Source organism: Odocoileus virginianus, chromosome 29 (genome assembly GCF_023699985.2).
Source record: "Odocoileus virginianus isolate 20LAN1187 ecotype Illinois chromosome 29, Ovbor_1.2, whole genome shotgun sequence".
NCBI lineage: Eukaryota > Metazoa > Chordata > Mammalia > Artiodactyla > Cervidae > Odocoileus > Odocoileus virginianus.
This window is the reverse complement of record NC_069702.1, coordinates 28963172-28984773: the sequence shown is the minus strand read 5'-3', so window position 1 is coordinate 28984773 and position 21602 is coordinate 28963172. Positions and strand designations below refer to the sequence as shown.

The following is a 21602-nucleotide window of genomic DNA, read 5'->3' as shown; positions in this document are numbered from 1 at the left end:
CAAAAGTATAGTTATATATCACCTTTTTTTTTTTCTGGGCAGGCCACTTGGATGTATGGTAGTAAGGCATCCATAAGGTTCCTGATGATATAGTGGTAAACACTTTGATGAACCGAGGGCTTGCAACTATCAGAGGTTCTCAGCTAGAGAATAATTGTACTCAAGTGTGTGGATTAATAACCAATGTAGATGTGGAAGGAACTTCTAAAACCATGGTACTTTTAGCATCCTGCTGAGCAGATTTATTAGCAGTTTGGTTTAAGACACCATGCATTGCTTATCAGATTCTCAGAGGACACAAAACAGACATGGCTAGCTACTTAAATTTTAAATGATTAGAATCATGTACCCAACCTGGGCTGGTTATCTGTTTCACCCTAGATAATATACATGTTTCAATGCTGTTCTCTTGAAACATCCCACCCTCGCCTTCTCCCAGAGTCCACAAGTCTGTTCTATACATCTGAGTCTCTTTTTCTGTTTTGCATATAGGGTTATCGTTACCATAATGATTAGAATCAAGATGGAGAATGATCTTGATGGGCTAAACCCACAAAGAATTTAATAGGAATGATTATATGCTATGTAAGTTCAAGCATGAGGTGAGTAATGGAGAAAATTCCACTGTATTTGGAAAGAAAATTTGTAACTTTAATTGGATTCAGATTTTTTTTTAAGGTATTCATTTTCTTTTTAAAACTGTTTATTTTATTATTAGTAGTAGGATTTTGTTTTGGCTGCACTGTGCTGCTTGTGGGATCTTTGTTTCCCTACCAGGGATTGAACCCGTGCCCTCAGCAGTGGAAGTGTGAAGTCCTAACCGTTGGTCCACAAGGGAGTTCCCCAAAGGTGCCCATTTTCAAAGACAGTTGAGGAGACGTAGTTATGGGAACTAGGATGATGAGGTTCCTGGGCACTAGCCAGAGAAGAATAATTGAAATAACTCACCCTTAACTTGTAGCAATGAGAAGGTTTGAGGGATAGGAAGTTCATGAAGCCTACGTTCCAGTAAAAGAGAATAGATTTATTGTCTGTTGTTCTTGTCATAAACTTGTGTTTGTGGGGACATGTTTCATGGAGGCAGTTTTTATTTTTAATACTAGTATGAATTAGATAGGAGCCAGAACTTCATTACAAACTTATTAATGAAGTTTTATTAAGTCCCTCTTGGCTAAGCATTGCATTTGAAATCAGGGCTATAGAAATAATAGGATACAATTTCTGTCTTTTAGGGGTTCTGATTATAGACTGTGGGAGAAGTCTGTAAATAATGTAGAGTCTGCCTGCCTGTTCAGTTGCTCAGTCATGTCCGACTCTTTGTGACCTCTGCACTGTAGCCCGCCAGGCTCCTCTGTTCATGGGGATTCTCCAGGCAAGAATACTGGAGTGGGTTGCCATTTCCTCCTCCAGGATGTCTTTGACCAGAGAGAGGACAATGAATTATGCCAGGGGCTGGGGAGTGGACACAGGTGATATTTGAAGTAATTCCTGAGTTGAATGCTTTTTTCTTTCACTATCACATTCCAAAAAAAAAAAAAAATACAAGTGACTTGATGTTAGGAATATAGTTATTGGATGGAAGTTGCACTAAATCATTTTCGAGTTCTTTTTAAGATTTTCTGATTTGATGAGTGTCAAATGAATGATACATAGGGATTCAAAATTCAAAGAGGTAGACCTTTGCAGTGGAGTGTACCGTGGAACAAAGGAGTGAACAGACCCTTGGGCTTCGTGACTCATGTCAGTAAAGTGATCATCGCCTCCTGGTGCGCAGCCAGGTACAAGTGAAGAGTCTCTCGGGGAGATTTTCGGAAAGCTGTTGCCTGTGGCTTTGTCAGCCCCGTTCCCCTTTCTCTGCTTCTTCAGTATTTTCTATTGTTCTAATTTGGTGTATGTTCTCAGAGACCTCGGTGAAGGGTACATTTAAAAAAATCTGCTAAATAAATAATAGCATGACTACTACAGATTTAATTATAACTGTACAGCTGCCTGTTTGAGTGTTCTCCTGGGACCATATGGTCCTGTGTACATCCTAGCCCTGCGAGGACCTGGTTTGAATGTTTCCTGGCTGATTGTACTAAATTCTCAGAGAACTGCCGGCAGCCATTCAGAAGTCTGTAGATGGTATGCTTTCCCTCAGTTGTCTCCATGCGGATGGACATTTTATCCATAATTTATTAGACCCCAAGCAATCAGATATTGAAGCACCCACCCAGACAGGTCTCAAGAGTTATGTCTACTTGTTAGTTTCCCGGTCTGATTTTTGTTAACCACATTTGATGTGTGAAGTGAAAGGTACTTATGCATTTATTCAGTTTCACTCAATTTTTTCCCAGGTATTTCAGTGAATGGTTCTTTTAATTGCTTTCTGTTCCAGTGATGTGGTGGAAACAGAATAAAGGAGGGCTTAGGAGAGGGCATCTTTTCTACTCCTGTCTGTGTTCTGGGAGTGTGATCTTGAATGAATTTTAGCTTCTCTGGACCTTAAAGAGCCAGAACTGGCCCTTTTAGGTCCCTTCCAGTTCCAAAATTCTGGGAAAATCAGTTGGGGGCCATGTTCTTTCCAAGGACATATATTCTGAGGGCATTTTTCCATTGTGGCATTCTGTGTGTCTCTTTCCCTATTGCTTAGAAATCCCAAATTTCCCATTCCTTGGGTCACAAAAATTGTTCAGTATGAACATTGTATAAAAGCCTACACCCCAGTAACAGTCTAGGTCTTCATAGGTACGTTTTTGGTTCAAACACTGTCTAGTGCAGTGGTTTTCAAGCTTCTTCCATGTCAAGAATCCATTTGAGTTTGTAATGAAACACTGGGGGCTTTCACCAGAGAAATGAACGGTAACTGTGTAGGCCTAACGATGTGCGTGTAATTTCAAAGTGCCCATGGGCTCCCTGGGCTCCTGACAGGGACCCCAAGTTCAGAACCGCCACTCTGTACTTTGATGTGTTTTTTATTAGCTATCCTGACTGGGGTGAGTGCAGAAGAGAACGCACATGAAACATTTCCCCTTAAACTAAATTTTCTCCTGAAGTCACTAACCCCTTGATGCTAATTTTTGTTTGTTTTGTCTTCTTCAGTCCCTCTCTCCCAGTGGCAGCTGGAGCAGAAAGACCGAAAGAAACCCCGTGTTTAGCATCTTTCCTTTTGGGATGGGAGAAGGAAAGCTATAAATGGATATTACTTTTAAGATATTAATAGGTAGGGTGAGAGTTAGAAGTAAACCATGTCATGTATTTTTTTGTTTTCCTGCTGAAAACACAGTCATTCAAGGACAAGTGGGGATGTAGATAAATTGATGTTGTTATTGTGAATAATTCTATTTGTTTTACAGTATAGCTGCACCGGTCATGCTCACCTTAGCCTTTGATTTATCTGTTCTTTTTTTTTTAATTTTTATTTCTTCAGCCTTACCATAGTGAAGATAGCTCTGCAAACTTTTTAAGTCAAAACGCATGCAGCTATACATTTGGTAGAATGAACTTACGTAGAGAGGCACTGTACTGGATGAATATATGCTTTTAAGTCCACAATACAAACTGGGGAGAGAGAGTTCTATCTGAAATTCAGGGAATTGAGTATTTGAATTAAATGTAGTGCCAATGTAACTTTATTCATTTAGGAGAGAAAATTTTTTTCTTATTTTGCCCATCATCTATTTCTGGTAGATCCTAGGATTATATTAAAACTGTCAAGATGATTATTGTTACCAGTTATGGAATAGCCACTGTGCTATTCAGCCACTGTACTAGGAGCTTTTTACATATTATTTATAACATGTGATATATTATTATCAACTCGACTTTACAGATTGAAGAGGCTAAATGCAAAAGATAAGTAACTGACATCTTCTCAGTGACTATTGCTTTGGTTAAAATACAGTGAAAATTGAGGACACCTATTTTTAGTGCTGGGCCAGACTCATGGGTACATCTGTTATTCACCTGTATTGGTGAAGTATTTGCTCTTGATGTCAGGGAGCATTGGGCATTTGAAGAAGTGCAATTCTAGTCTTGTGTGTCATTCTGGACCCTTCCTTCTGCTTCACTCCTTTGATCCAGTCTTCAGCATGTCCTATACATTCTGTCTTTTAATTTTTCTCAAATCTCTTTTCATCATTCTGAACCCACTGATGTTCCCTTGCTTCAGAGCCTTATAATATTCCTACATTTAACACATGTATTGAGGGCCTATTACTTGCTCAGTCCTGGGCTTAAACACTTTCAGACATCATCTCAATAACTTATCATAACCATAAAGGAGTTACTTATTAGTTATTCCCATTTGAAAGATTTTAAAGATTCCCATTTTAAAGGGGTCACTCATTATTCTCATTTTATTCCCATTCAGCTTAAAGAGGTGAAATAATTTGCCCCAGGTAACCACAGCTAGTAAGAAGAAGAACTGAGATTTGCTGATAACTCTGACTCTAAAGCATCATTCTCTTTTTCTCCACTTGAATTTAATGAACTGGAGGACTTCTTTGGAGGTCCAGTGGTTAAGACTCCATGCTTCCAATGAAGAGGGTGTGGATTCTCGGGTAACTGGATTCCCACATGTCATGTGGCATGAAAGAAAAAAAAATTAAATGAACTGGAGAATAATCGCTAAACTTAGCATGGTGAAGCTTGGTCTGGAGACACAGTCTTTGCTTTGCATCCTCTCCCTGCCTTTCCTACTTTCTTGACTTTAGCCAAGTTGTGTCATCTCTAAATCTCATTTCCTCAAGTGTCAACAATGACAACAGTAACTTCTTGTAGAAAAGGGATGAGAATTCAATAAAATAGCACATGCAAAGTTCCTGGTCTGGTGCCAGTTGATTAAAAAATAATTATTAGTATTACTACTAATCATTTTAAAATGTATTACTGGAGGCTTTGAGGCCTCTTGATAACAACAGTGTCTTCAGAGTACAGTTTTACTAATCAGAGATTTGAAATCTTAAGTTAGGAAGGGTGCAACATGCAGTTATTCTCCAAAAGCAGGACTCCCTTTAAAAATCTCACTGATAAATCCTGGAGAAGGTAGGATTTTAAGGCATTTTGGCAGGGATATTTTTTTTTTTAAAGTCACAATGAATGGTAGCTACCAGGCAACCCAAAAGTAAAAGTTATTTTTCATTGACCTACGCTCATGAGTTTTAGAATTGATAAAGGCTCTTCATGTTATGCCCAACCTAGACAGCATATTAAAAAGCAGAGACATTACTTTGCCAACAAAGGTCTAACTAGGCAAAGCTATGGTTTTTCCAGTAGTCATGTATGGATGTGAGAGTTGGACTATAAAGAAAGCTGAGTGCTGAAGAATTGATGGTTTTGAACTGTGGTGTTGGAGAAGACTCTTGAGAGTCCCTTGGACTGCAAGGAGATCCAACCAGTCCATCCTAAAGGAAATCAGTACTGAATATTTATTGGAAGGACTGATGCTGAAGCTTTTGCTCCAATCCTTTGGCCACCTGATGCAAAGAACTGACTCATTTGAAAAGACCCTGATTCTGAAAGATTGAAATCAAGAGAAGGGGCCGACAGAGGATGAGATGGTTGGATGGCATCACCGACTCAATGGACATGAGTTTGTGTAAACTCTGGGAGTTGGTGATAGACAGGGAGGCCTGGGGTGCTGCAGTCCATGGGGTTGCAAAGTGTCAGACACGACTGAGTGACTGAACTGAACTTCGTGTCTCGCCAGAGACCTTTCTTAAGTTTGCTTCCACCAAATGGAGGACTTTTCCTGGCACCTTCAGTATCCTTGCTTTTATCTTTGCAGATTGTAAAGATGACACCTCACAGGTATGATCACATGGATTCCATGCATAAAGAAATGTGGAGTGAACACTTACTGCTAGGCAGTGTCTTTATAAGCCACTGGGGAAACACAATTGAATAATATGTAGTTTCTTTTTATAGGGTGCTTTAGAACCCTTTTTAAAAAAGATACTTTTCATCTAATAAGAATCACAGTCAAGCCAGCTGGTGAATGCATTGGTGAAAAGTATATTATCACAGAGGGAAGGCAAGGGCCCTATAAAGGAAATCAGAGAAAACTGGGTCAGTCAGGGTCAGACTCGGCTAGAGAGGTATAGGTTACAGGTACCATCTAAGAGACATCCAGGTAGAGAGCCTTTTCCACCAGGTAGATTGATAAGTGTTTCAAGTTTCCTTCCCTGACCTGTGTTTATGTGTGGTGGGGTTCATGACACAGCAATGAAAGAGGAAAAAAAAAAAGAACATTACTTAACTCCCAGAATCTGGAACTTGCAGGTTCCTGATTTTCTTTAATTGCTTTTTAAAGTGCAGTGTTTATGTGACTTTCTGCTTTCCCCCTTTCTGTGTGGCTTCTTTTTATTTTATGTAATTAAATCCTGTTGAATATCCTAAATGTGCTTCTTAACAATTTTAAAGGATATGTTTCCAGAGCCTAAACCGTTGTTGGGTTTCCCTGGTGGCACAGATGGTAAAGACTCTGCCTGCAATGCAGGAGACCTGGGTTCGATCCCTGGGTTGGGAAGATTCCCTGGAGGAGGGCATGGCAGCCCACTCCAGTGTTCTGGCCTGGAGAATCCCTGTGGACAGAGGAGTCTGCTGGGCTACAGTCCATGGGGTCACAAAGAGTCAGACACGACTGAGCAACTAAGCACGTAAACCATTGTCTATACTTAGCATTAGTGCACTATATGAAAAGGTTAGAAGTTTTAGGACAATTTTTTTCTGAACTTCAGGTAGTAAAATATATTCATCAGAAATGGGAAAGTTTCATGGTGTAGCACAGTGGACATAATTCACGTTCTGGCTCAGACATTTAGCTGTATGAATTTCGTGAAGTCCTTTAAAATGCTTGGACTTTTGTTTCCCTCATCTATAAAATAATTAAATAGTACATTTCTTGTAAACTTGCTGTGAGAATTCAAGTGAAATAGTAAATGTGAAAATGTTTTAAACACTGTATATAGCTGGCAACATATTGATGTTTTTTAGTGATGCAGGATATAAGAAAATGTGACTAGAGATTTTGACAAGTTGATTTTTAAACTAGGTCAGTACTTGAAGTTTCATCCTGTTTAGGAAATCAGAACTGATGGATTGTGCTTAATGTTTTATTTAGTTTAATAGCTGTTTGTAAATGTGCTGCTTTGGAGAATCATTTGCATTAATGGTGGTGAGATGGCTATATTTGAAAGGAAAAATTAGAAAATCAGATTTTCACCCTCAGGGCACTGTTTTCATTTTTTATTTTTTAAAAATGGGATAAGTAAAAGTAGAAAAGTTTTCAAGGAGTAAGAACATGTAGCCACAGCCTTTTGACATTTTGTCTTATTTAATGACTTTGTCTTCCTTCTTTCATATTATATACACTCTGGAAATCTCAGACCATATTACAGAAATTCAGTACTAACAACATCGTAAGTGTCTAAATTTTGGATTCTGTAGGCAATCAAGCGAGAGCTCCTCTTTTTAGGCCTCTTAGACATTGGGCTGATGGTTTTTAAATTTAGCCAGTGGAAATATTCTTCTAAATTACAGCTTGAAGATAACCTAAAGGGCAATCATTAAAGACAAAATAAAAAACGTTTAAACTAATTTATTCCAGCAATTCTGTGTATCACACCAAAAAAATCCTATCCCACAAATTTACTTAGGGGTTGATTAAAGACTGTCTTTATTTAACAGGAAAGTTTTGAAATAATTTTTCTTATGTAGTCTTGAAATAAAAAGCAGTACTCTATTAAGCTTATAAAACAGCAGTTCCTATTTTTTTTTTCCTTCCTCTGACATTTCTTTGTTGGGAAATTATACAGTTTACAGAAAAGAAGTGAGATTTAGGAATGGAACGGTGGGGTGTGTTTAAAACGGTATTTGTCCAGGCTACTGAGGAACACCCAAACCTGTTCTCAGTCCAACACTCCTGAGAAGGTCAGGGTGAGAAATGTGTACACAGATAATCAAAGGTCAGGGAACTCTTACAGACTGAGACTTTGACTGCAAACCCCACAGTAGAACCTGGTTGACTTAGGCAGAGCCTTCTGCCTCATCTTGGTAGCTGGAAAGAGCCTTGAAGCAAAAGATACTCCTTGCACTTGGGACTTGAGTAGACATGCTCTTTTTACCGAGAATCCCTACCACAAAGAGAGGCCAGAGTAGAGCTTTCAGTGAAAAGAACTATTTTCCTAGTGCCTGAGAAAAGCTCATGTAAGCTTATTGACTTAGAATTTAATTTGTTCAGATCAGTCCTCTTCTTTCTTAGATATGGGATGAGAGGGCTGCTGGAAAACTGGGAGAGGATGGGCAATAGTGTCAGTCTTCAATTAACCATAGAAGCCAACTATAGCCAGTGCCTAGTCTCCACTTCTCGTACTCCAGGATTCCCAGAATTTGAGATGGTAGTTATGTTCCAAATATATACACATAGAACTTGCTAGGTCAAACCTATTTCAGAATTATCTCAGGGATTAGTTTTCACAAGGCTGTTTTTGATGGACTGCTCCTTCTTCCCACCCCTGTTGGAGGCTAATTTTAACCCAAGGGAAGTGTACTGGGTTAAGTTATGTTTATGTTGCATAGGGTTCACACACCTTTGGAAGGTAAAAGCAGGAATATGTTACCTACCAACATAGCACAATCAGGTAGTCTTCTGGATATGCATGGTAGGAGGAAAGAAGGCAGTAGAGAGGTTTACTTTCCATGTTAGAGAAACTAAAAAGAAGCCAGGAGGAGTGAGCCTTATATTTGTTTGTGTCTTGCTAGGCATTTTACCTCTTATCTTTTCTTATCTTTACAAAAGTCTTTGACATATGAGGTAGGGCTATGGAATACAGTTTTGTTTTTCACTATCCTTGATTTCTTTTAAAAGTTTCCTGCCAAGGGAGCACCACATGTAAGCAGTATTGAAATGAAATAACAGTTTATTTATTAAGACACTGTTTGTAGTATAATTGTTTTATTAAAGTAAAACATATTTGTGATAAAATCTACTTGATAATTTTTTAGAATGTGGACACTTGTATAATTGTCATACAGATTATGAAATAGAACATGATCAACATAGTATACTTGTTTTTTAATGCCATATTTCCTCTCATTTTTAATTCCTTCTTTATACCTTCTATGAGTTTCATTTGCTATTTTAGTCTTAATCCATGAAATACAGATTTAGATCATCACACTTTAGCTTTTGTTCTTTTGAAATATTTGCACTTCGGCTATGAATTTTACTCAGTGCACATGTTTAGCTGCATTCCACAAATGTCCCATTTTTATATTATGAATAATATTGACTTTAACAAGTCATTGATGTTATTAATGTTAAAATAACAAGTCATTTTAATCTCTAGGACATCTACTTTGTGTTTTAAATGGTTCTTCTGAAAGTCTTCATCTCATCAGTACTTTAAAACTATTAAGTTATTTCAGAGTCTACCTCTGGTACCTAGTATATAGCTCCTTTAAATTTCTTTCTAATTTCTGTGTTTTGTTTTTTTCTCTTGTGTTCTCATCATTCAGTCTTGTCTACTAGTATGCCTAGTAATTTCTGATTGAATGTCAGATGTTATATTAGAACTAGGTTGATACTTTAGATAACATTTTCTTCAGAGATTATTTCTTTTGCTTTTGGCTGGCATTTAGGCTGGGGGAAGACCAACTTACTATTTAGTCTGGAATTGAACTGATTGGAACTTAGGTTTTGGTATTTATGTGTGTGTTAGTAACTTAGTTGTGTCCGACTCTTTGCGACCCCATAGACTGTGACTTGCTAGGCTCTTCTGTCCATGGGATTCTCCAGGCAAGAATACTTGAGTGGATTGACATTTCCTTCTTTATGTGGGTTGATTTATTACTAGTTTTTCCTTTTACCTTTAATCTTGTCTTTTAGGGGTCCCAACTGAATGCTTGGCATGTTTGCCCATCACTTTGAGACTGCTGAAGGCTCTACTCAATTTCTGAATCTCTACAGCTACTTAGGAGTCATCAGATGCCTTTAGAAGAAACAGAGGAGCTGATTTTAGCCTCACCTTCATGCAGTTTTCTTCTTTAGGGACACTGGCTGCTTAGGTTTTTGTTTTTTTTTTTTTAATGTCATAGTGATTTTCCGATTCCTTTAAACAGATTACGGAAATCTAGCTTTTCAGTTTTTCTTACTGGAAGGGTTAGTATGATACAAGCTAATTTATAATAGCTGGAGCTGAAGTCTCTTAAAAACATCAATTAGGTCAGAAATTTCTAGTTCACCAAATATACAGCTCCATGCCTAAAACCACCCATAAACAGAATATAAATTCTGGGATTGATAGACTCAAAGAGACATGAGTTCTGGTAGTTAACTGAGCATATGAAACTGACTCTGAATCTATTTATTTAATCAGCTACATGGATTAAGATGTAACTCTCTGTTTTTCTGTTCATTTGCCTTGCTTAAGAGAAAATAGCGTACTTCTTGTCTTCATCACTACGACCTTCTCATTAGGAAAAATCCCAGTGAATTTTGTCAAACTTTAAGCCATCAAATTGGCTACTTTTCCCAAGGTGTAGAAAAAGGGAGGGGGCAGAGGAAGAATCATTTCATTTATGGTGAGCAAGAGAATACTGTTTTCCTGCCCCAGCAGTTAGTATTGTTTGCATATAGTAAACAAATAAATTCATACTCAGCATAGCTTACTAAGATGCTGTTTGATCCATTCGTTTCCTCATACTTTTGAGTTCCTTGAATTTTATGCCTTCATAGCATATAATTATTTTTCAATGCCATATCCTAGGCACTGCTCAGGAGCTGCCCTCAGTGAGCTTAAAATGTGGGGTGATCATATAGTTTTTTTCCTTTTCCCGAGACACTTTTGAGAATGAAAGAAGGTAATATTAATATCTGCCCCAATACAATGGGGGTAAACTGGGCCTTTCATACACGTCACTCAACTCGTAAGTATGGTGCCCTTGCTTTACCACTAACACAGATAGATACCTTTGCACTGGAAGGACATGGTAGTAGGGTGAACCTAGCAGGATTTTGAGATTGCCAGAGGAGTTTGTTTGGCAAAGAATAAGAGCTGCCAATTTTCAAAGAGAATGGAAGGGAGGAGATCAGCAGGAAAAAGGGAAGCTAAGGAGAACAGAAGAGAGGAAAGAATAACAGGAAGAAAGCTGGGCATCAGCTCTTTGCCCAGGTAGCCTGCTGACATGAGGCATTAGGCTAATTGAGAATAAATATAGATTGGAAGATTAAAATCATTCTTCTTGAGAGTAAAAGAGAATGTATGTAATGGGGGATAGCTTTGGAAAAATGAGAAAATATACTCAAATTTAGATGAGTTTTGGTTTTTATTTTTTTCAAGTATTATCAAACTTTATTTTTATTTAACTATGAAGAGAAACTAATGTGATGTAAATATACATGACATTGGCAATTATGTTTTTATTTTCTATTTTTTGTAATTCATGTAAGTTTCCATCTTTTTTTTTTTTTAGTTTATTTTTAAAAAGGGTATTGACCAGCCTATAGGGTCACCTTCTAATAAATCAGACTCAAATGACAAATTGTGAGTACTCCTGGTTACAAATGACACTTTATTACATTTATTTTAGCATATGCTGCTAATGGCAAAGAATGATAGGTAGGGTTTAAATACTTGCCTAGTGACTGCATTAATATGATAGCCTGAACCTACTTACCAGGTGATGCTGAAGGTCTGAGGGTGATGGTATGAGTGAGAGGATATAATGTTACCCCAGTCAGTTGAGATTGATTACAGTATAATTTTTTCAGTTAGCTATATGTGATGCATATCACTTGAGTATGAGTAACTTTCCCATCATCACATGTGATCATTCCAAGAAGCTATCACTTGTTACAATCGGTCCACTTGTTCTGCTTTATCTGTTTATAATCTCTAGTTTCTTGTTATGCTAGTACTGTGATCACTGGGTTGTTAGAAAGCCAATCAGAAAGTAAAGAAGTTAACTGAATTATTGGAAGAAAGAATACAGGTTAGCATTAAAGGAACCTGAAATGTACATCCCCGGACTCACAGAGTTGGGATTGTTACCTGGTAGACAAAAAAGTGTTCCCAATTGCTAAGATGGTCAAATTGCATGTGTGCATGCTGTCATGACCGACTCTTCACAACCCCATGGACTGTAACCCTCCAGGGTTGATGGAGGGTTGATGGGATTCCCAGGCAAGAATACTGGAGTGGGTTGCCACTTCCTCCTCCAGAGGATCTTCCTGACCCAGAGATAAAACTTGCATCTCTTGCACCTCCTGCAGTGGCAGTTAGATTCTTTACCCCTGCACCACCTGGGAAGCCCCTGAGCTAGCCAAATTATCTCTTACCAGATGCAGCCCTTTGAAATTCATTTCCTTGGAATCAAGGTTGTCTAAAGCAGTTTTTTTCCGCTGTATGTTCTCGTAGTTGGCCCTGCATGAAATCCAGGCTATGTATCCCTTGGAGCCTCAGCTGGTAATCTATAAGAAAGAAATGTCAGACTGTCTTCGGAATTCAATCCAGATTAGCTTGTTGGGTGATCTTCAACCTGATTTTGTTCTTATTTTCATTTTGCTATTCTTATTTTGCTGTTCCTTGTAATTCCTGAGTTGTTCTTCACCATTCTATGTAATGTTAATAATGTTTTTGTTAGTACTTTATTACTGTTCACATTCTATTGTGTAAGCCCACAGTTGCTTTTTATACTTCAGTCATTACTTTTTCCTTTATCAGGTATTGTTGAGGTACTTGAAAAAGGAAACCTGTATGAATCAATATTTGATGAGCCACCTTTATGAGAGGAATCTGTAAACTTTGATTCATAGAAAAACTTTCTTTGAACTCTATTGCTATATTTTGTGACCTCATTAAACAATATACTTTTCATATTATCTTTATGTGTCTTATTTCATCAGAGCTATATTTGCTTCTCTTCATTGGATTTTAAACTTTAGGCGAGCAGTCTGTTTGTTCCTTGCAGTGCCCACATCAGGCCTTGAACATTTGAGGCACCCGTTAAATTTAAAGAGAATTAAATGGAGCTGAGAGTAGGATTAAATAGGAGATGACAAAATTTCTGTCCCAAACAGCATTTTAAAATCTGTTTTCATATCAAAATGTGCCTTATTTATCTCCGAGTGGGAGATAAAGCATTCTTTGGCATACATGCCTATTCAAAGCTCTAAGAGAATGTATAGCATAGAAACGTATTTAATTCTGTCTGACATGGTACTCCTCAAATTTATTTGACAAAAACACTTTTTTGTGAAGGATCTGGACTGCAGTAGACAGAAATCACCTCAAATTAATTTAAGCCCCAAATGGAATTTTCTGGCTTATATAAGTAGTAATAATTCTTGATGAGTTCACAGAATGGAGAGGCTACAGGACCTCAGGGCCTGAGGCTGGGGACTCAGCAGTCTCTCTTTTCATCCATTTTTCTCTCCTGATTTTGTGTTTCATTTTGGGCATTGACCTCATTCTCTCCTAGTGTGGACAATCCTGTGACAGGCCCTTCCAGCAAAGAGGGTAACAACCTTAGGTGAAAGGGAAACATTGATTTTTACACATTTATTTGAATGTTAATTTCCCAAAATGTTTTGGTCCCTGTGTAGATGGTGCATCCATCCTTTGGACCAATCACTGTTATCAGTAGGGGAGTTTACTAAGATGAGTCCTATCTAGGCCTTTTGTCCACTTAGATGGCCTGGGGGGTGGTGGGATGCCCAGAAACCCCTGCTTTAAGAGAAGAGTTAGGAAAGCTTATTGGAAAGAGCAGAAATAATAACCACCATTCCTTCACTGAACAAACATTTATTTCATCTTTTCTTCTAGGCATTAAGGATATAACACTAAGCAAAAGAGATGGATATTATCCTACTATTAGTGAACTTACATTCTAGTGAGGAGGCAGATAAGAAGGAGGATAAGTAAAAATTATAGCATGTTTGACTGTAATAAGTACAAAGAAAAACATAAGGTAGGACAGAGGAGTAAGAAGAACCTGTGGGGAAAGGGAGGTGGAAATTTTAACAATGTGGCCAGGGAAGGTCTCAGTGTTGAGAAGTGACTTAAGTAAAGATCTGAAGGAAGTGAGGGAGGGAGCCCTGCAGACTTTCCTTGCAGACACACAGCAGATATGAAGGCCCTGAGGGACGAGTGTGCCTGGTGTGTCAGAGGGAAGGTTTGGACCCTGGGATGGTGGGTCTGAAGAAGACTGGGAAAAAGCAGTTGGAAACGAGGTCAGGGAGCTGATGGGGAGCCCGATGGAGCTGGAGTTGTGGCTTGTCATAATGAGATTGCCTTCTCTCTTAGTGAAATGGGGACCAACAGAGGGTTTTATCTGACTCCTGCTTTGATTGCTCTGGCTGCTTTGGTGAACAGACTGGAGTGGGGCGGGGGGCAAGGGCAGAAGCAAGCAATCCAGCTGGGGACCAATGCCATAACCCAGGAGGGAAGTGCTTGCAACGTGGCCCAGGGTGGTGGCAGTGAAGATGGTGAGAAATGATTGGACATCTCCGAAGGTGGATCCAACAGTATTCACTGATAGAATGGACATGGGGTGTGAGAGGAGGAGAAGTGTGGAAGATGACAGCAAGTTCTGGGCCTGGGCATTGGAAAAATGGGGCTGCCATGAACCAGAGGAGCAAGTTTGAGGGGACTCTTGGGAGGGGGGCTCGGTTTTGGATTTGTAAAATTTGCAATGCCTATTAGACATCTGAGTAGAGATGTTATAAGACTGGACTGCAGGGAAGAGGTCCTGGCTGAAATAAATCTGTTCAACTTTTTGTGACCCCTTGGACTGTAGCCTGCCTGGCTCCTCTGTCCATGGAATTCTCCAGGCAAGAATACCGGAGTGGGTCCCTTCTCCAGGGGATCTTCCTTATCTAGGGATTGAACCTGGATCTCTTGCATTGCAGGCAGATTCTTAACCATCTGAGTCACCAGGAAAACCCATAGATCTGTGAGCCATTAGGACACAGATGGAATTTAAAGGCAGGGGGCTTGACAAGATCACCCAGGAGTGTGTGTAGAGAAGAGTCATCTGAGGACTAAGTTTCAGGGCACTTCAGGCACCACACATTTTTATTTTGGAATAGCTACGAGTTTCTCCAAGAACATTAGTGTCTCACAAACACAGTGTGAGGTTTGCTGATCTCAAAGAATATATCTTTATAACTACTTCTCTTCTGAGCACATAGGATGCAGTTCCTCTAGCTTTAAAAACATGCTTCAGTTTTTCCAAAATGGTATAGTCATCTTAGTAAAGGTACCATACAAGTAAAACATTTTGTGGAAGAATATAACTGTGGGATATTCTGCATGTTTTGTGAGTCAGTAGTTGCTTAGTGATAGATCCAGACAGTTAGTATGTTCTAGAATGGGCCTCTAAAACCTCTTGAACTTTGCTGGGCATTTAATGTTCTTATGGTCTGATTGTAAATTCTGCAGAGCTCATTCCTTCCATTCAAAATATTTACGACAGCTGAATTATGTGCAAAGGAAGCAATCAGTTCTGTGGGGGATAAACTGTTCTAACCCTCAGGGAGTTCAGAGCAAAGACTTCAACCTTGGCAAAAGCATGATTCCAACATGAATGCTCCTGGGACAAATTGAGAGTAGGATTGACATATATATACTGCCATGTGTGGAACAGATAGCTGGTTCCTGAAGCTGCTCTACAGGTCAGGGAGCTCAGCTCAGGTTCTGTGACCTGGAGAGGTGGGATATAGAGAGGGGGCTATAAGGGATGCTCAAGACGGAGGGGAGGTATGTGTCCATATAGCTGATTGACCTTGTACAGTAGAAACACAACATTGTAAAGCAATTACACTCCAATTTAATAAACAAATGAGTGCTTCAAGGAGTTCCCTAGAAGCAGTGCTGAGAGAGTGGAAAGACTTGTTCTGAGCTCTGAAGGAGGTTTAGAAAAGGTAGAAATGAGGAACGGACAGTTTTTTGGTCCTGTGTGGGAGGCTAAGTACCGAAAACAGGAGATTATGATCAGATTACCTACCTAACTACAGCAAAGAGTGTTGGCGAGAATGGCAAGTACAATCAAATGATTATAGAGCTTCATGGCCTGTGTTGGTAATGGGAGCTCTCTCTGGAAAGAGTCGGAAAGATTACTCTAGCGTGGTATTTCTTTATTCCTTTGGGTCATTTGACCATATCCCACACTCTACTCCATGTTACACAGAGCAATTCATTACTGCAACTTCCTTTGACTATAATAACAGTTTGATGGTTTTAGACTATTCCCATGGCTGTTCTTTTCATACCTGTAGAAATAAACAGACTTTTTGGAAATATTAGTATTGCTTGAAGGATTAATGGTATAAACTTTGGAAAAGTCTTTTACTGCTAGAAGTAGTCATGTTTCTAACATCCAAAAATATGTAATCTTGCCTTTGTGGGTTTTTTTTTTTCTGGTTTCCACTAAATTATTAGTTCCAACTTCCTTCTTTTCTTTTTTGCCTCGCAGTTTTCTTCTTGTATGAAGTTCCAAAGACAAGAATCTTGTTAAAATGCTACTGAAGATGATGGTTTTGGGGATCAGTTTTCATGGCACTTATTCTCCCTTATTGAGAACTATTTATATGGAAATAGAAAATAAAACTCTACTGTAATTTTTCATTACTGGGGAAAATTGGGCCACACCTCCCACTTCCCATATAGGTGATAACCCCTGGCATAAAAATGTTCACTGGTAACTTTGAACTTAAGTGGGGAGACATTCATATTGGTGATATGTGTATATCAGAAGTCTTCTTGCAAAATTCTTATCTCTATCTATTTGTGATTTTTGAGATGTTTTCCTTGAGTTATTGGAAGACATTTCCCACTCATTGAAGGATACTTGAACAAGCCTATTCTAGAAGACATTTCCCACTCATTGAAGGATACTTGAACAAGCCTATTCTAAGTGGGAGCTGGGTTGGGAGGGGAGAGGAATGAATAACACCTACAGGATAAGGTTTCAAAGTGACTGTTAGGCAACCTTTCAGTTCAGTTCAGTTTAGTCGCTCAGCTGTGTCCAGCTCTGCGACCCCATGGACTGCAGCACGTCAGGCCTCCCTATCCATCACCAACTCCCAGAGTTTACCCAAACTCATGTCCATTGAGTCGGTGATGCCATCTAGCCATCTCATCCTTTGTCATCCCCTTCTCCTCCTGCCCTCAATCTTTCCCAGCATCAGGGTCTTTTCAAATAAGTCAGTTCTTTGCATCAGGTGGCCAAAGTATTGGAGTTTCAGCTTCAGCATCAGTCCTTCCAATGAACACTCAGGACTGATCTCCTTTAGGATGGACTGGTTGGATCTCTTTGCAGTCCAAGGGACTCTCAATAGTCTTCTCCAACACCACAGTTCAAAAGCATCAATTCTTCAGTGCTTAGCTTTCTTTATAGTCCAACTCTCACATCCACACATGACCTCTGGAAGAACCTTAGCCTTGACTAGACAGACCTTTGTTGGCAAAGGCAACCTTTACTCTCCAAGAAAAGCACTTTACACCTTTACCTTTCTCCTCAAGCTCCCATGTACATCCGTCTTCCTCCTCCTCACCCTCAGGTCATTCATATTTCACTGAAAAAATGTAAGTCCTTGGAATCCTCATCTTCACCCCACAGACTTCCCAGATCACCCCTGACTATACCTAGAGTCTGCATTGCCTGGTTAGAATGGATGAGCTGTGTTCCATCTGGATTCAATCCCTCTAGCTATACATGGACATCTCTCTTCTCAATAGTTCAAGGTTGCTTGAGCTGATTTGCAGTTATGCCCATTTCTCCTACAGGAGTAATCTGTCTTTACTAGATCATCTTCATGAACATTCCAAATTGTGATCATATTCCCCATGAAAAATAATTCTCCATTTTATCCCTTTCTTCACCTACCTCCTTAATTCTTGGCTTTTCTTGGTAGCAACATTTCTCAGAAGAATTCTCTCTACTCTCTGTCTCCATTTTTTCACATCTTATTCTTTCTTGGGTAGGCTGGTGTCCACTCTTGTATGGATCACCCAGCACTTCCATCTTGTCAAATTCATTGGTCTTTACTTTCTTTTAAAAAACATTTTTTTAATAATTTGGCTGTGCTGGGTCTTTTAGTTGCTGCATGTGGGATCTTTTTAGTTGTGATTCTTTTTATAGCTGCTGCTGCTAAGTCGCTTCAGTTGTGTCCGACTCTGTGTGACCCCATAGACGGCAGCCCACCAGGCTCCCCTGTCCCTGGGATTCTCCAGGCAAGAACACTGGAATGGGTTGCTATTTCCTTCCCCAATGCATGAAAGTGAAAAGTGAAAGTGAAGTCGCTCAGTCGTGTCCCACTCTTAGCCACCCCATGGACTGCAGCCCACCAGGCTCCTCCATCCATGGGATTTTCCAGGCAAGAGTACTGGAGTGGGGTGCCATTGACTTCTCTGTTTTTATAGCTACAGCATGACAACTCTTAGCTGCCACATGTGAGATCTAGTTCTCTGACAAGGGATTGAACCCAAGCCCCTTCCATTGGGAGTATGGAGTCTCCCATAAGACCACTGGGACTACCCTCATTGTCCAGGTCCCATCATTAGTCCTTTCTTAGTTTTCATCTTATTTGAACTTCCAGCAGCCTTTAACACTGAAGCAGATAATCCTCTCCTCATTGGTCCCTTTCTTCACCTAAAGTCCTGGTTGGTGAAGGCCTGCTTTTATTCCTACCTATTCCTACCTCACAGGCTGCTCTGTTTCAGTATCCTCTGCCAATATTTGCTTCCATTCCATTCCAAGGTAGCCCAAGGTTTAGGGTCAATGGACAGATGTTGAGGGTCAATAGACAGCCCTTTCCTCTGTCTACACTTACTCCCGAGGTTGTGTCATCCTATCGCATGGTCTTAAAGCCTGATTACATGGGGATTTCTCCTAAATTTAGGTCTTTCTACTCCACCTTGCCATGGACTTTTCTTTAGTGGGTAAGTTCTATTTAAAACATCTGAAACTCCATACTGTGGCCTTCATGACCCTCACCCGCTGGCCCCCCTCACGCCTGCACCTTCATCTGCTGCGGTTTTCTCTCCTGTGCTTCATCTGCTCCCACACACTTGGCCACCTATTGCTGCTGTAAATGCCCAGCTTTTGCCTGGTTCAGAGGCTTTGCACTTTCTCTTGTCTTTGCCTAGAATTTTCTTTGCCCAGATCTTTACTTGGCTTGTCCCCTTACCCCAGTGTCAATGTGCTTCTTCAGAGGCCTTCCCTGACCTCCTTGTCTAAAGATGTATCCTCTTACATGTCTCACTTTTTCTTCTCACCACTTACCACTACTTTAAGTTCTATTTTACTTCTGCCCTGCTGGAATATGAGCTCAAGAAGGCCGTGTCATTAGTTGACACCTCCCTTATCATCAGGGCTTAGATCAGTTCCTGGCTCCCAGGAGACTCTTAAACTCATGTTTATTGAGTGAATAAGTAAATGAATTGATATGTATGTAAATATTGTTTTATGTGTAAACCACATGACTATACGCTTAATGTTTTTGCATCCAAAATACAGAGAAATGCTTATTAAAATAGAATGGTTAGACATAATAGAAGAATGGCTAGCTAGGGCCTGCCTGGTGCACATAGACTCATAAAGAAATTTCTTTGAGTTCCCTTCTCTGGAAATAAGCTGTGTCTTCTTGGCTCTTCCCATGCAGCTGAAGAATAAGTTCATGAAAAAACTGCCACGTGATGCAGAAGCTTCCAACGTGCTTGTTGGCGAGGTAGACTTCTTGGATTCTCCTTTCATTGCTTTTGTTCGGCTGCAGCAGGCAGTCATGCTGGGTGCCCTGACTGAGGTCCCTGTGCCCACAAGGTAAGCTGCTCCCTGACCTGCTGGGGTCCATAGTGTGGTCATAGGGAAACTCCTGCCCCTCAGGCTAGAGAGCCAATAGGATGAGGATACATCCAAAGCAAGCATGTTAGAAAGGTTTAACTTGAAATAATGGTTCAGTCTGACTTTCATGCTCTCAATTGACTTGGCACGTGTATAGTAGTAATAATGATTATGATAATTCATTGGACTATGGAATAAGTTTCTGATGGATTAGCCTATTTAATACTCATAATAATTTTTAAAGTATAAACTATAAGGGATTTTATAGATGAAGAAACAGTTTGAAAATTTAAGTAACTTCTCCAAGATCATATAGATGGTAAATGGTTCAGAGGTCTGAGTTGCTTTCATTTGCTCTCTGTTTTATTAGAAAATTGATAGTGGGTATGTTCATACATACATATACACATTATATATATCAATATATATAAATGTGTCCGTGTGTACATATATAGACATGTATATATGTGTTTTGACTCAGTGGTGAAGAATCCTCCTGCCAGTGTAGGAGATACAGATTTGATCCCTGGGTCGGGAAGATCCCCTGGAGAAGGAAATGGTAGTCCACTCCAGTACTCTTGCCTGGAGAATGACATGGACAAAGGACCCTGGTAGGCTACAGTCCATGGGGTCGCAAAAGAGTTGGACACAACTGAGCGACTAAATAACAATGTGTGTTTATTATCTATATGCACAAAAGTAAAAATCATTAAGTTGTATACTTAAGTTTGTACATTTTACTGTTATATGTTAGGACTAATAAAGTTTTATTTTAAAAGAAAGTATACTACTGTTATTACAATCATGTACTCATACTGCACAGTACCTTAGAAGTCATCCTTTTTTATTTCCCCCTGTAACTGAGCCCAATAGAAGAAGCTTAACTTCTACGTCAAGTGTAGTAGGTAAACAGAAGCTAATGCTTCAGATAAACTTGTGCTTAGGAATAGGTTAAAGAGAAGTCTATACTCTTCAGGTTGACATTAGAAAATTATTATAAACTAGGGCCTTTTTTGGGGGGAGTGCCCAGGGCAAGGGCAGGGAACTTTTCTTTAGGTTTCTCCAGGTGAGCAGGAGAGGCTATGGATTTCCAGTGGTCTCAGATGGTCTGAGCAAGGTAAACCAACAAGGTAAGGGGCTCAAGGTTTGTTCTGAGCCAATTCAGGAGGAAAATTAGGAGAACATTTCCTTAGGGCCTTCCATTTTATACATGACAGGCCATTCTTTTTTACACGGGCATTTTTATCCCATTTTTCTATTTCTTAGACTCTAACAACAGGGAGAATGCTTGTCATATTACAATATAGGAATAATATAAGCAGTTGTTGGACAAATAGCAGAGGAAAGGGGATAGTTATAGCTTATTCAGTTAATGGGATTATTATGATTTGTGTTTTCTAGAACTTAGCTTTTTGCTTGAAAACATTCCCGCAGAGCCTTGCAGGTCCATCTGAGCAATCACCTGGCGAACAGCTAGCTGACTCAGTCATGGCCGAACTCCAGCTTGCATGTCCCTTTGGTTTTATTTATGTCTCTTTGGACCAACTTTTCTGGAGCTTGAAAGAAAAAGACATGCCAAGAAGTGTTCAGTTGCTCTTTTTCATTTTTTTAATTCTTTTTCTCTAGAAGCTACACATAAAAATATTTTTAAAGGCTTTTATTTAAACAATAACACAAGCTCATTGAGTAGCAAGTCATGACCATTTTGGAGTCTGTCTTATCATCTTCTCCTGTCTGGCTCATGTTTTTCTGTCCTGGACAGTGGTACTAGTCTAGAG

General features: G+C 39.5%; 1 protein-coding gene across 6 annotated transcripts in view; it reads left to right on the top strand.

Moving 5' to 3' along the window:
• Window positions 1-21602, top strand: part of SLC4A4 (solute carrier family 4 member 4) — a 422503-nt gene that overhangs the window by 289165 nt on the left and 111736 nt on the right. For all 6 annotated transcript variants that reach the window (XM_070458312.1, XM_070458313.1, XM_070458310.1 and 3 more), the window contains exon 8: window positions 19646-19803. In XM_070458312.1, the coding sequence (XP_070314413.1) occupies window positions 19646-19803 (158 nt within the window). The remainder of the gene's footprint in view (window positions 1-19645; window positions 19804-21602) is intronic.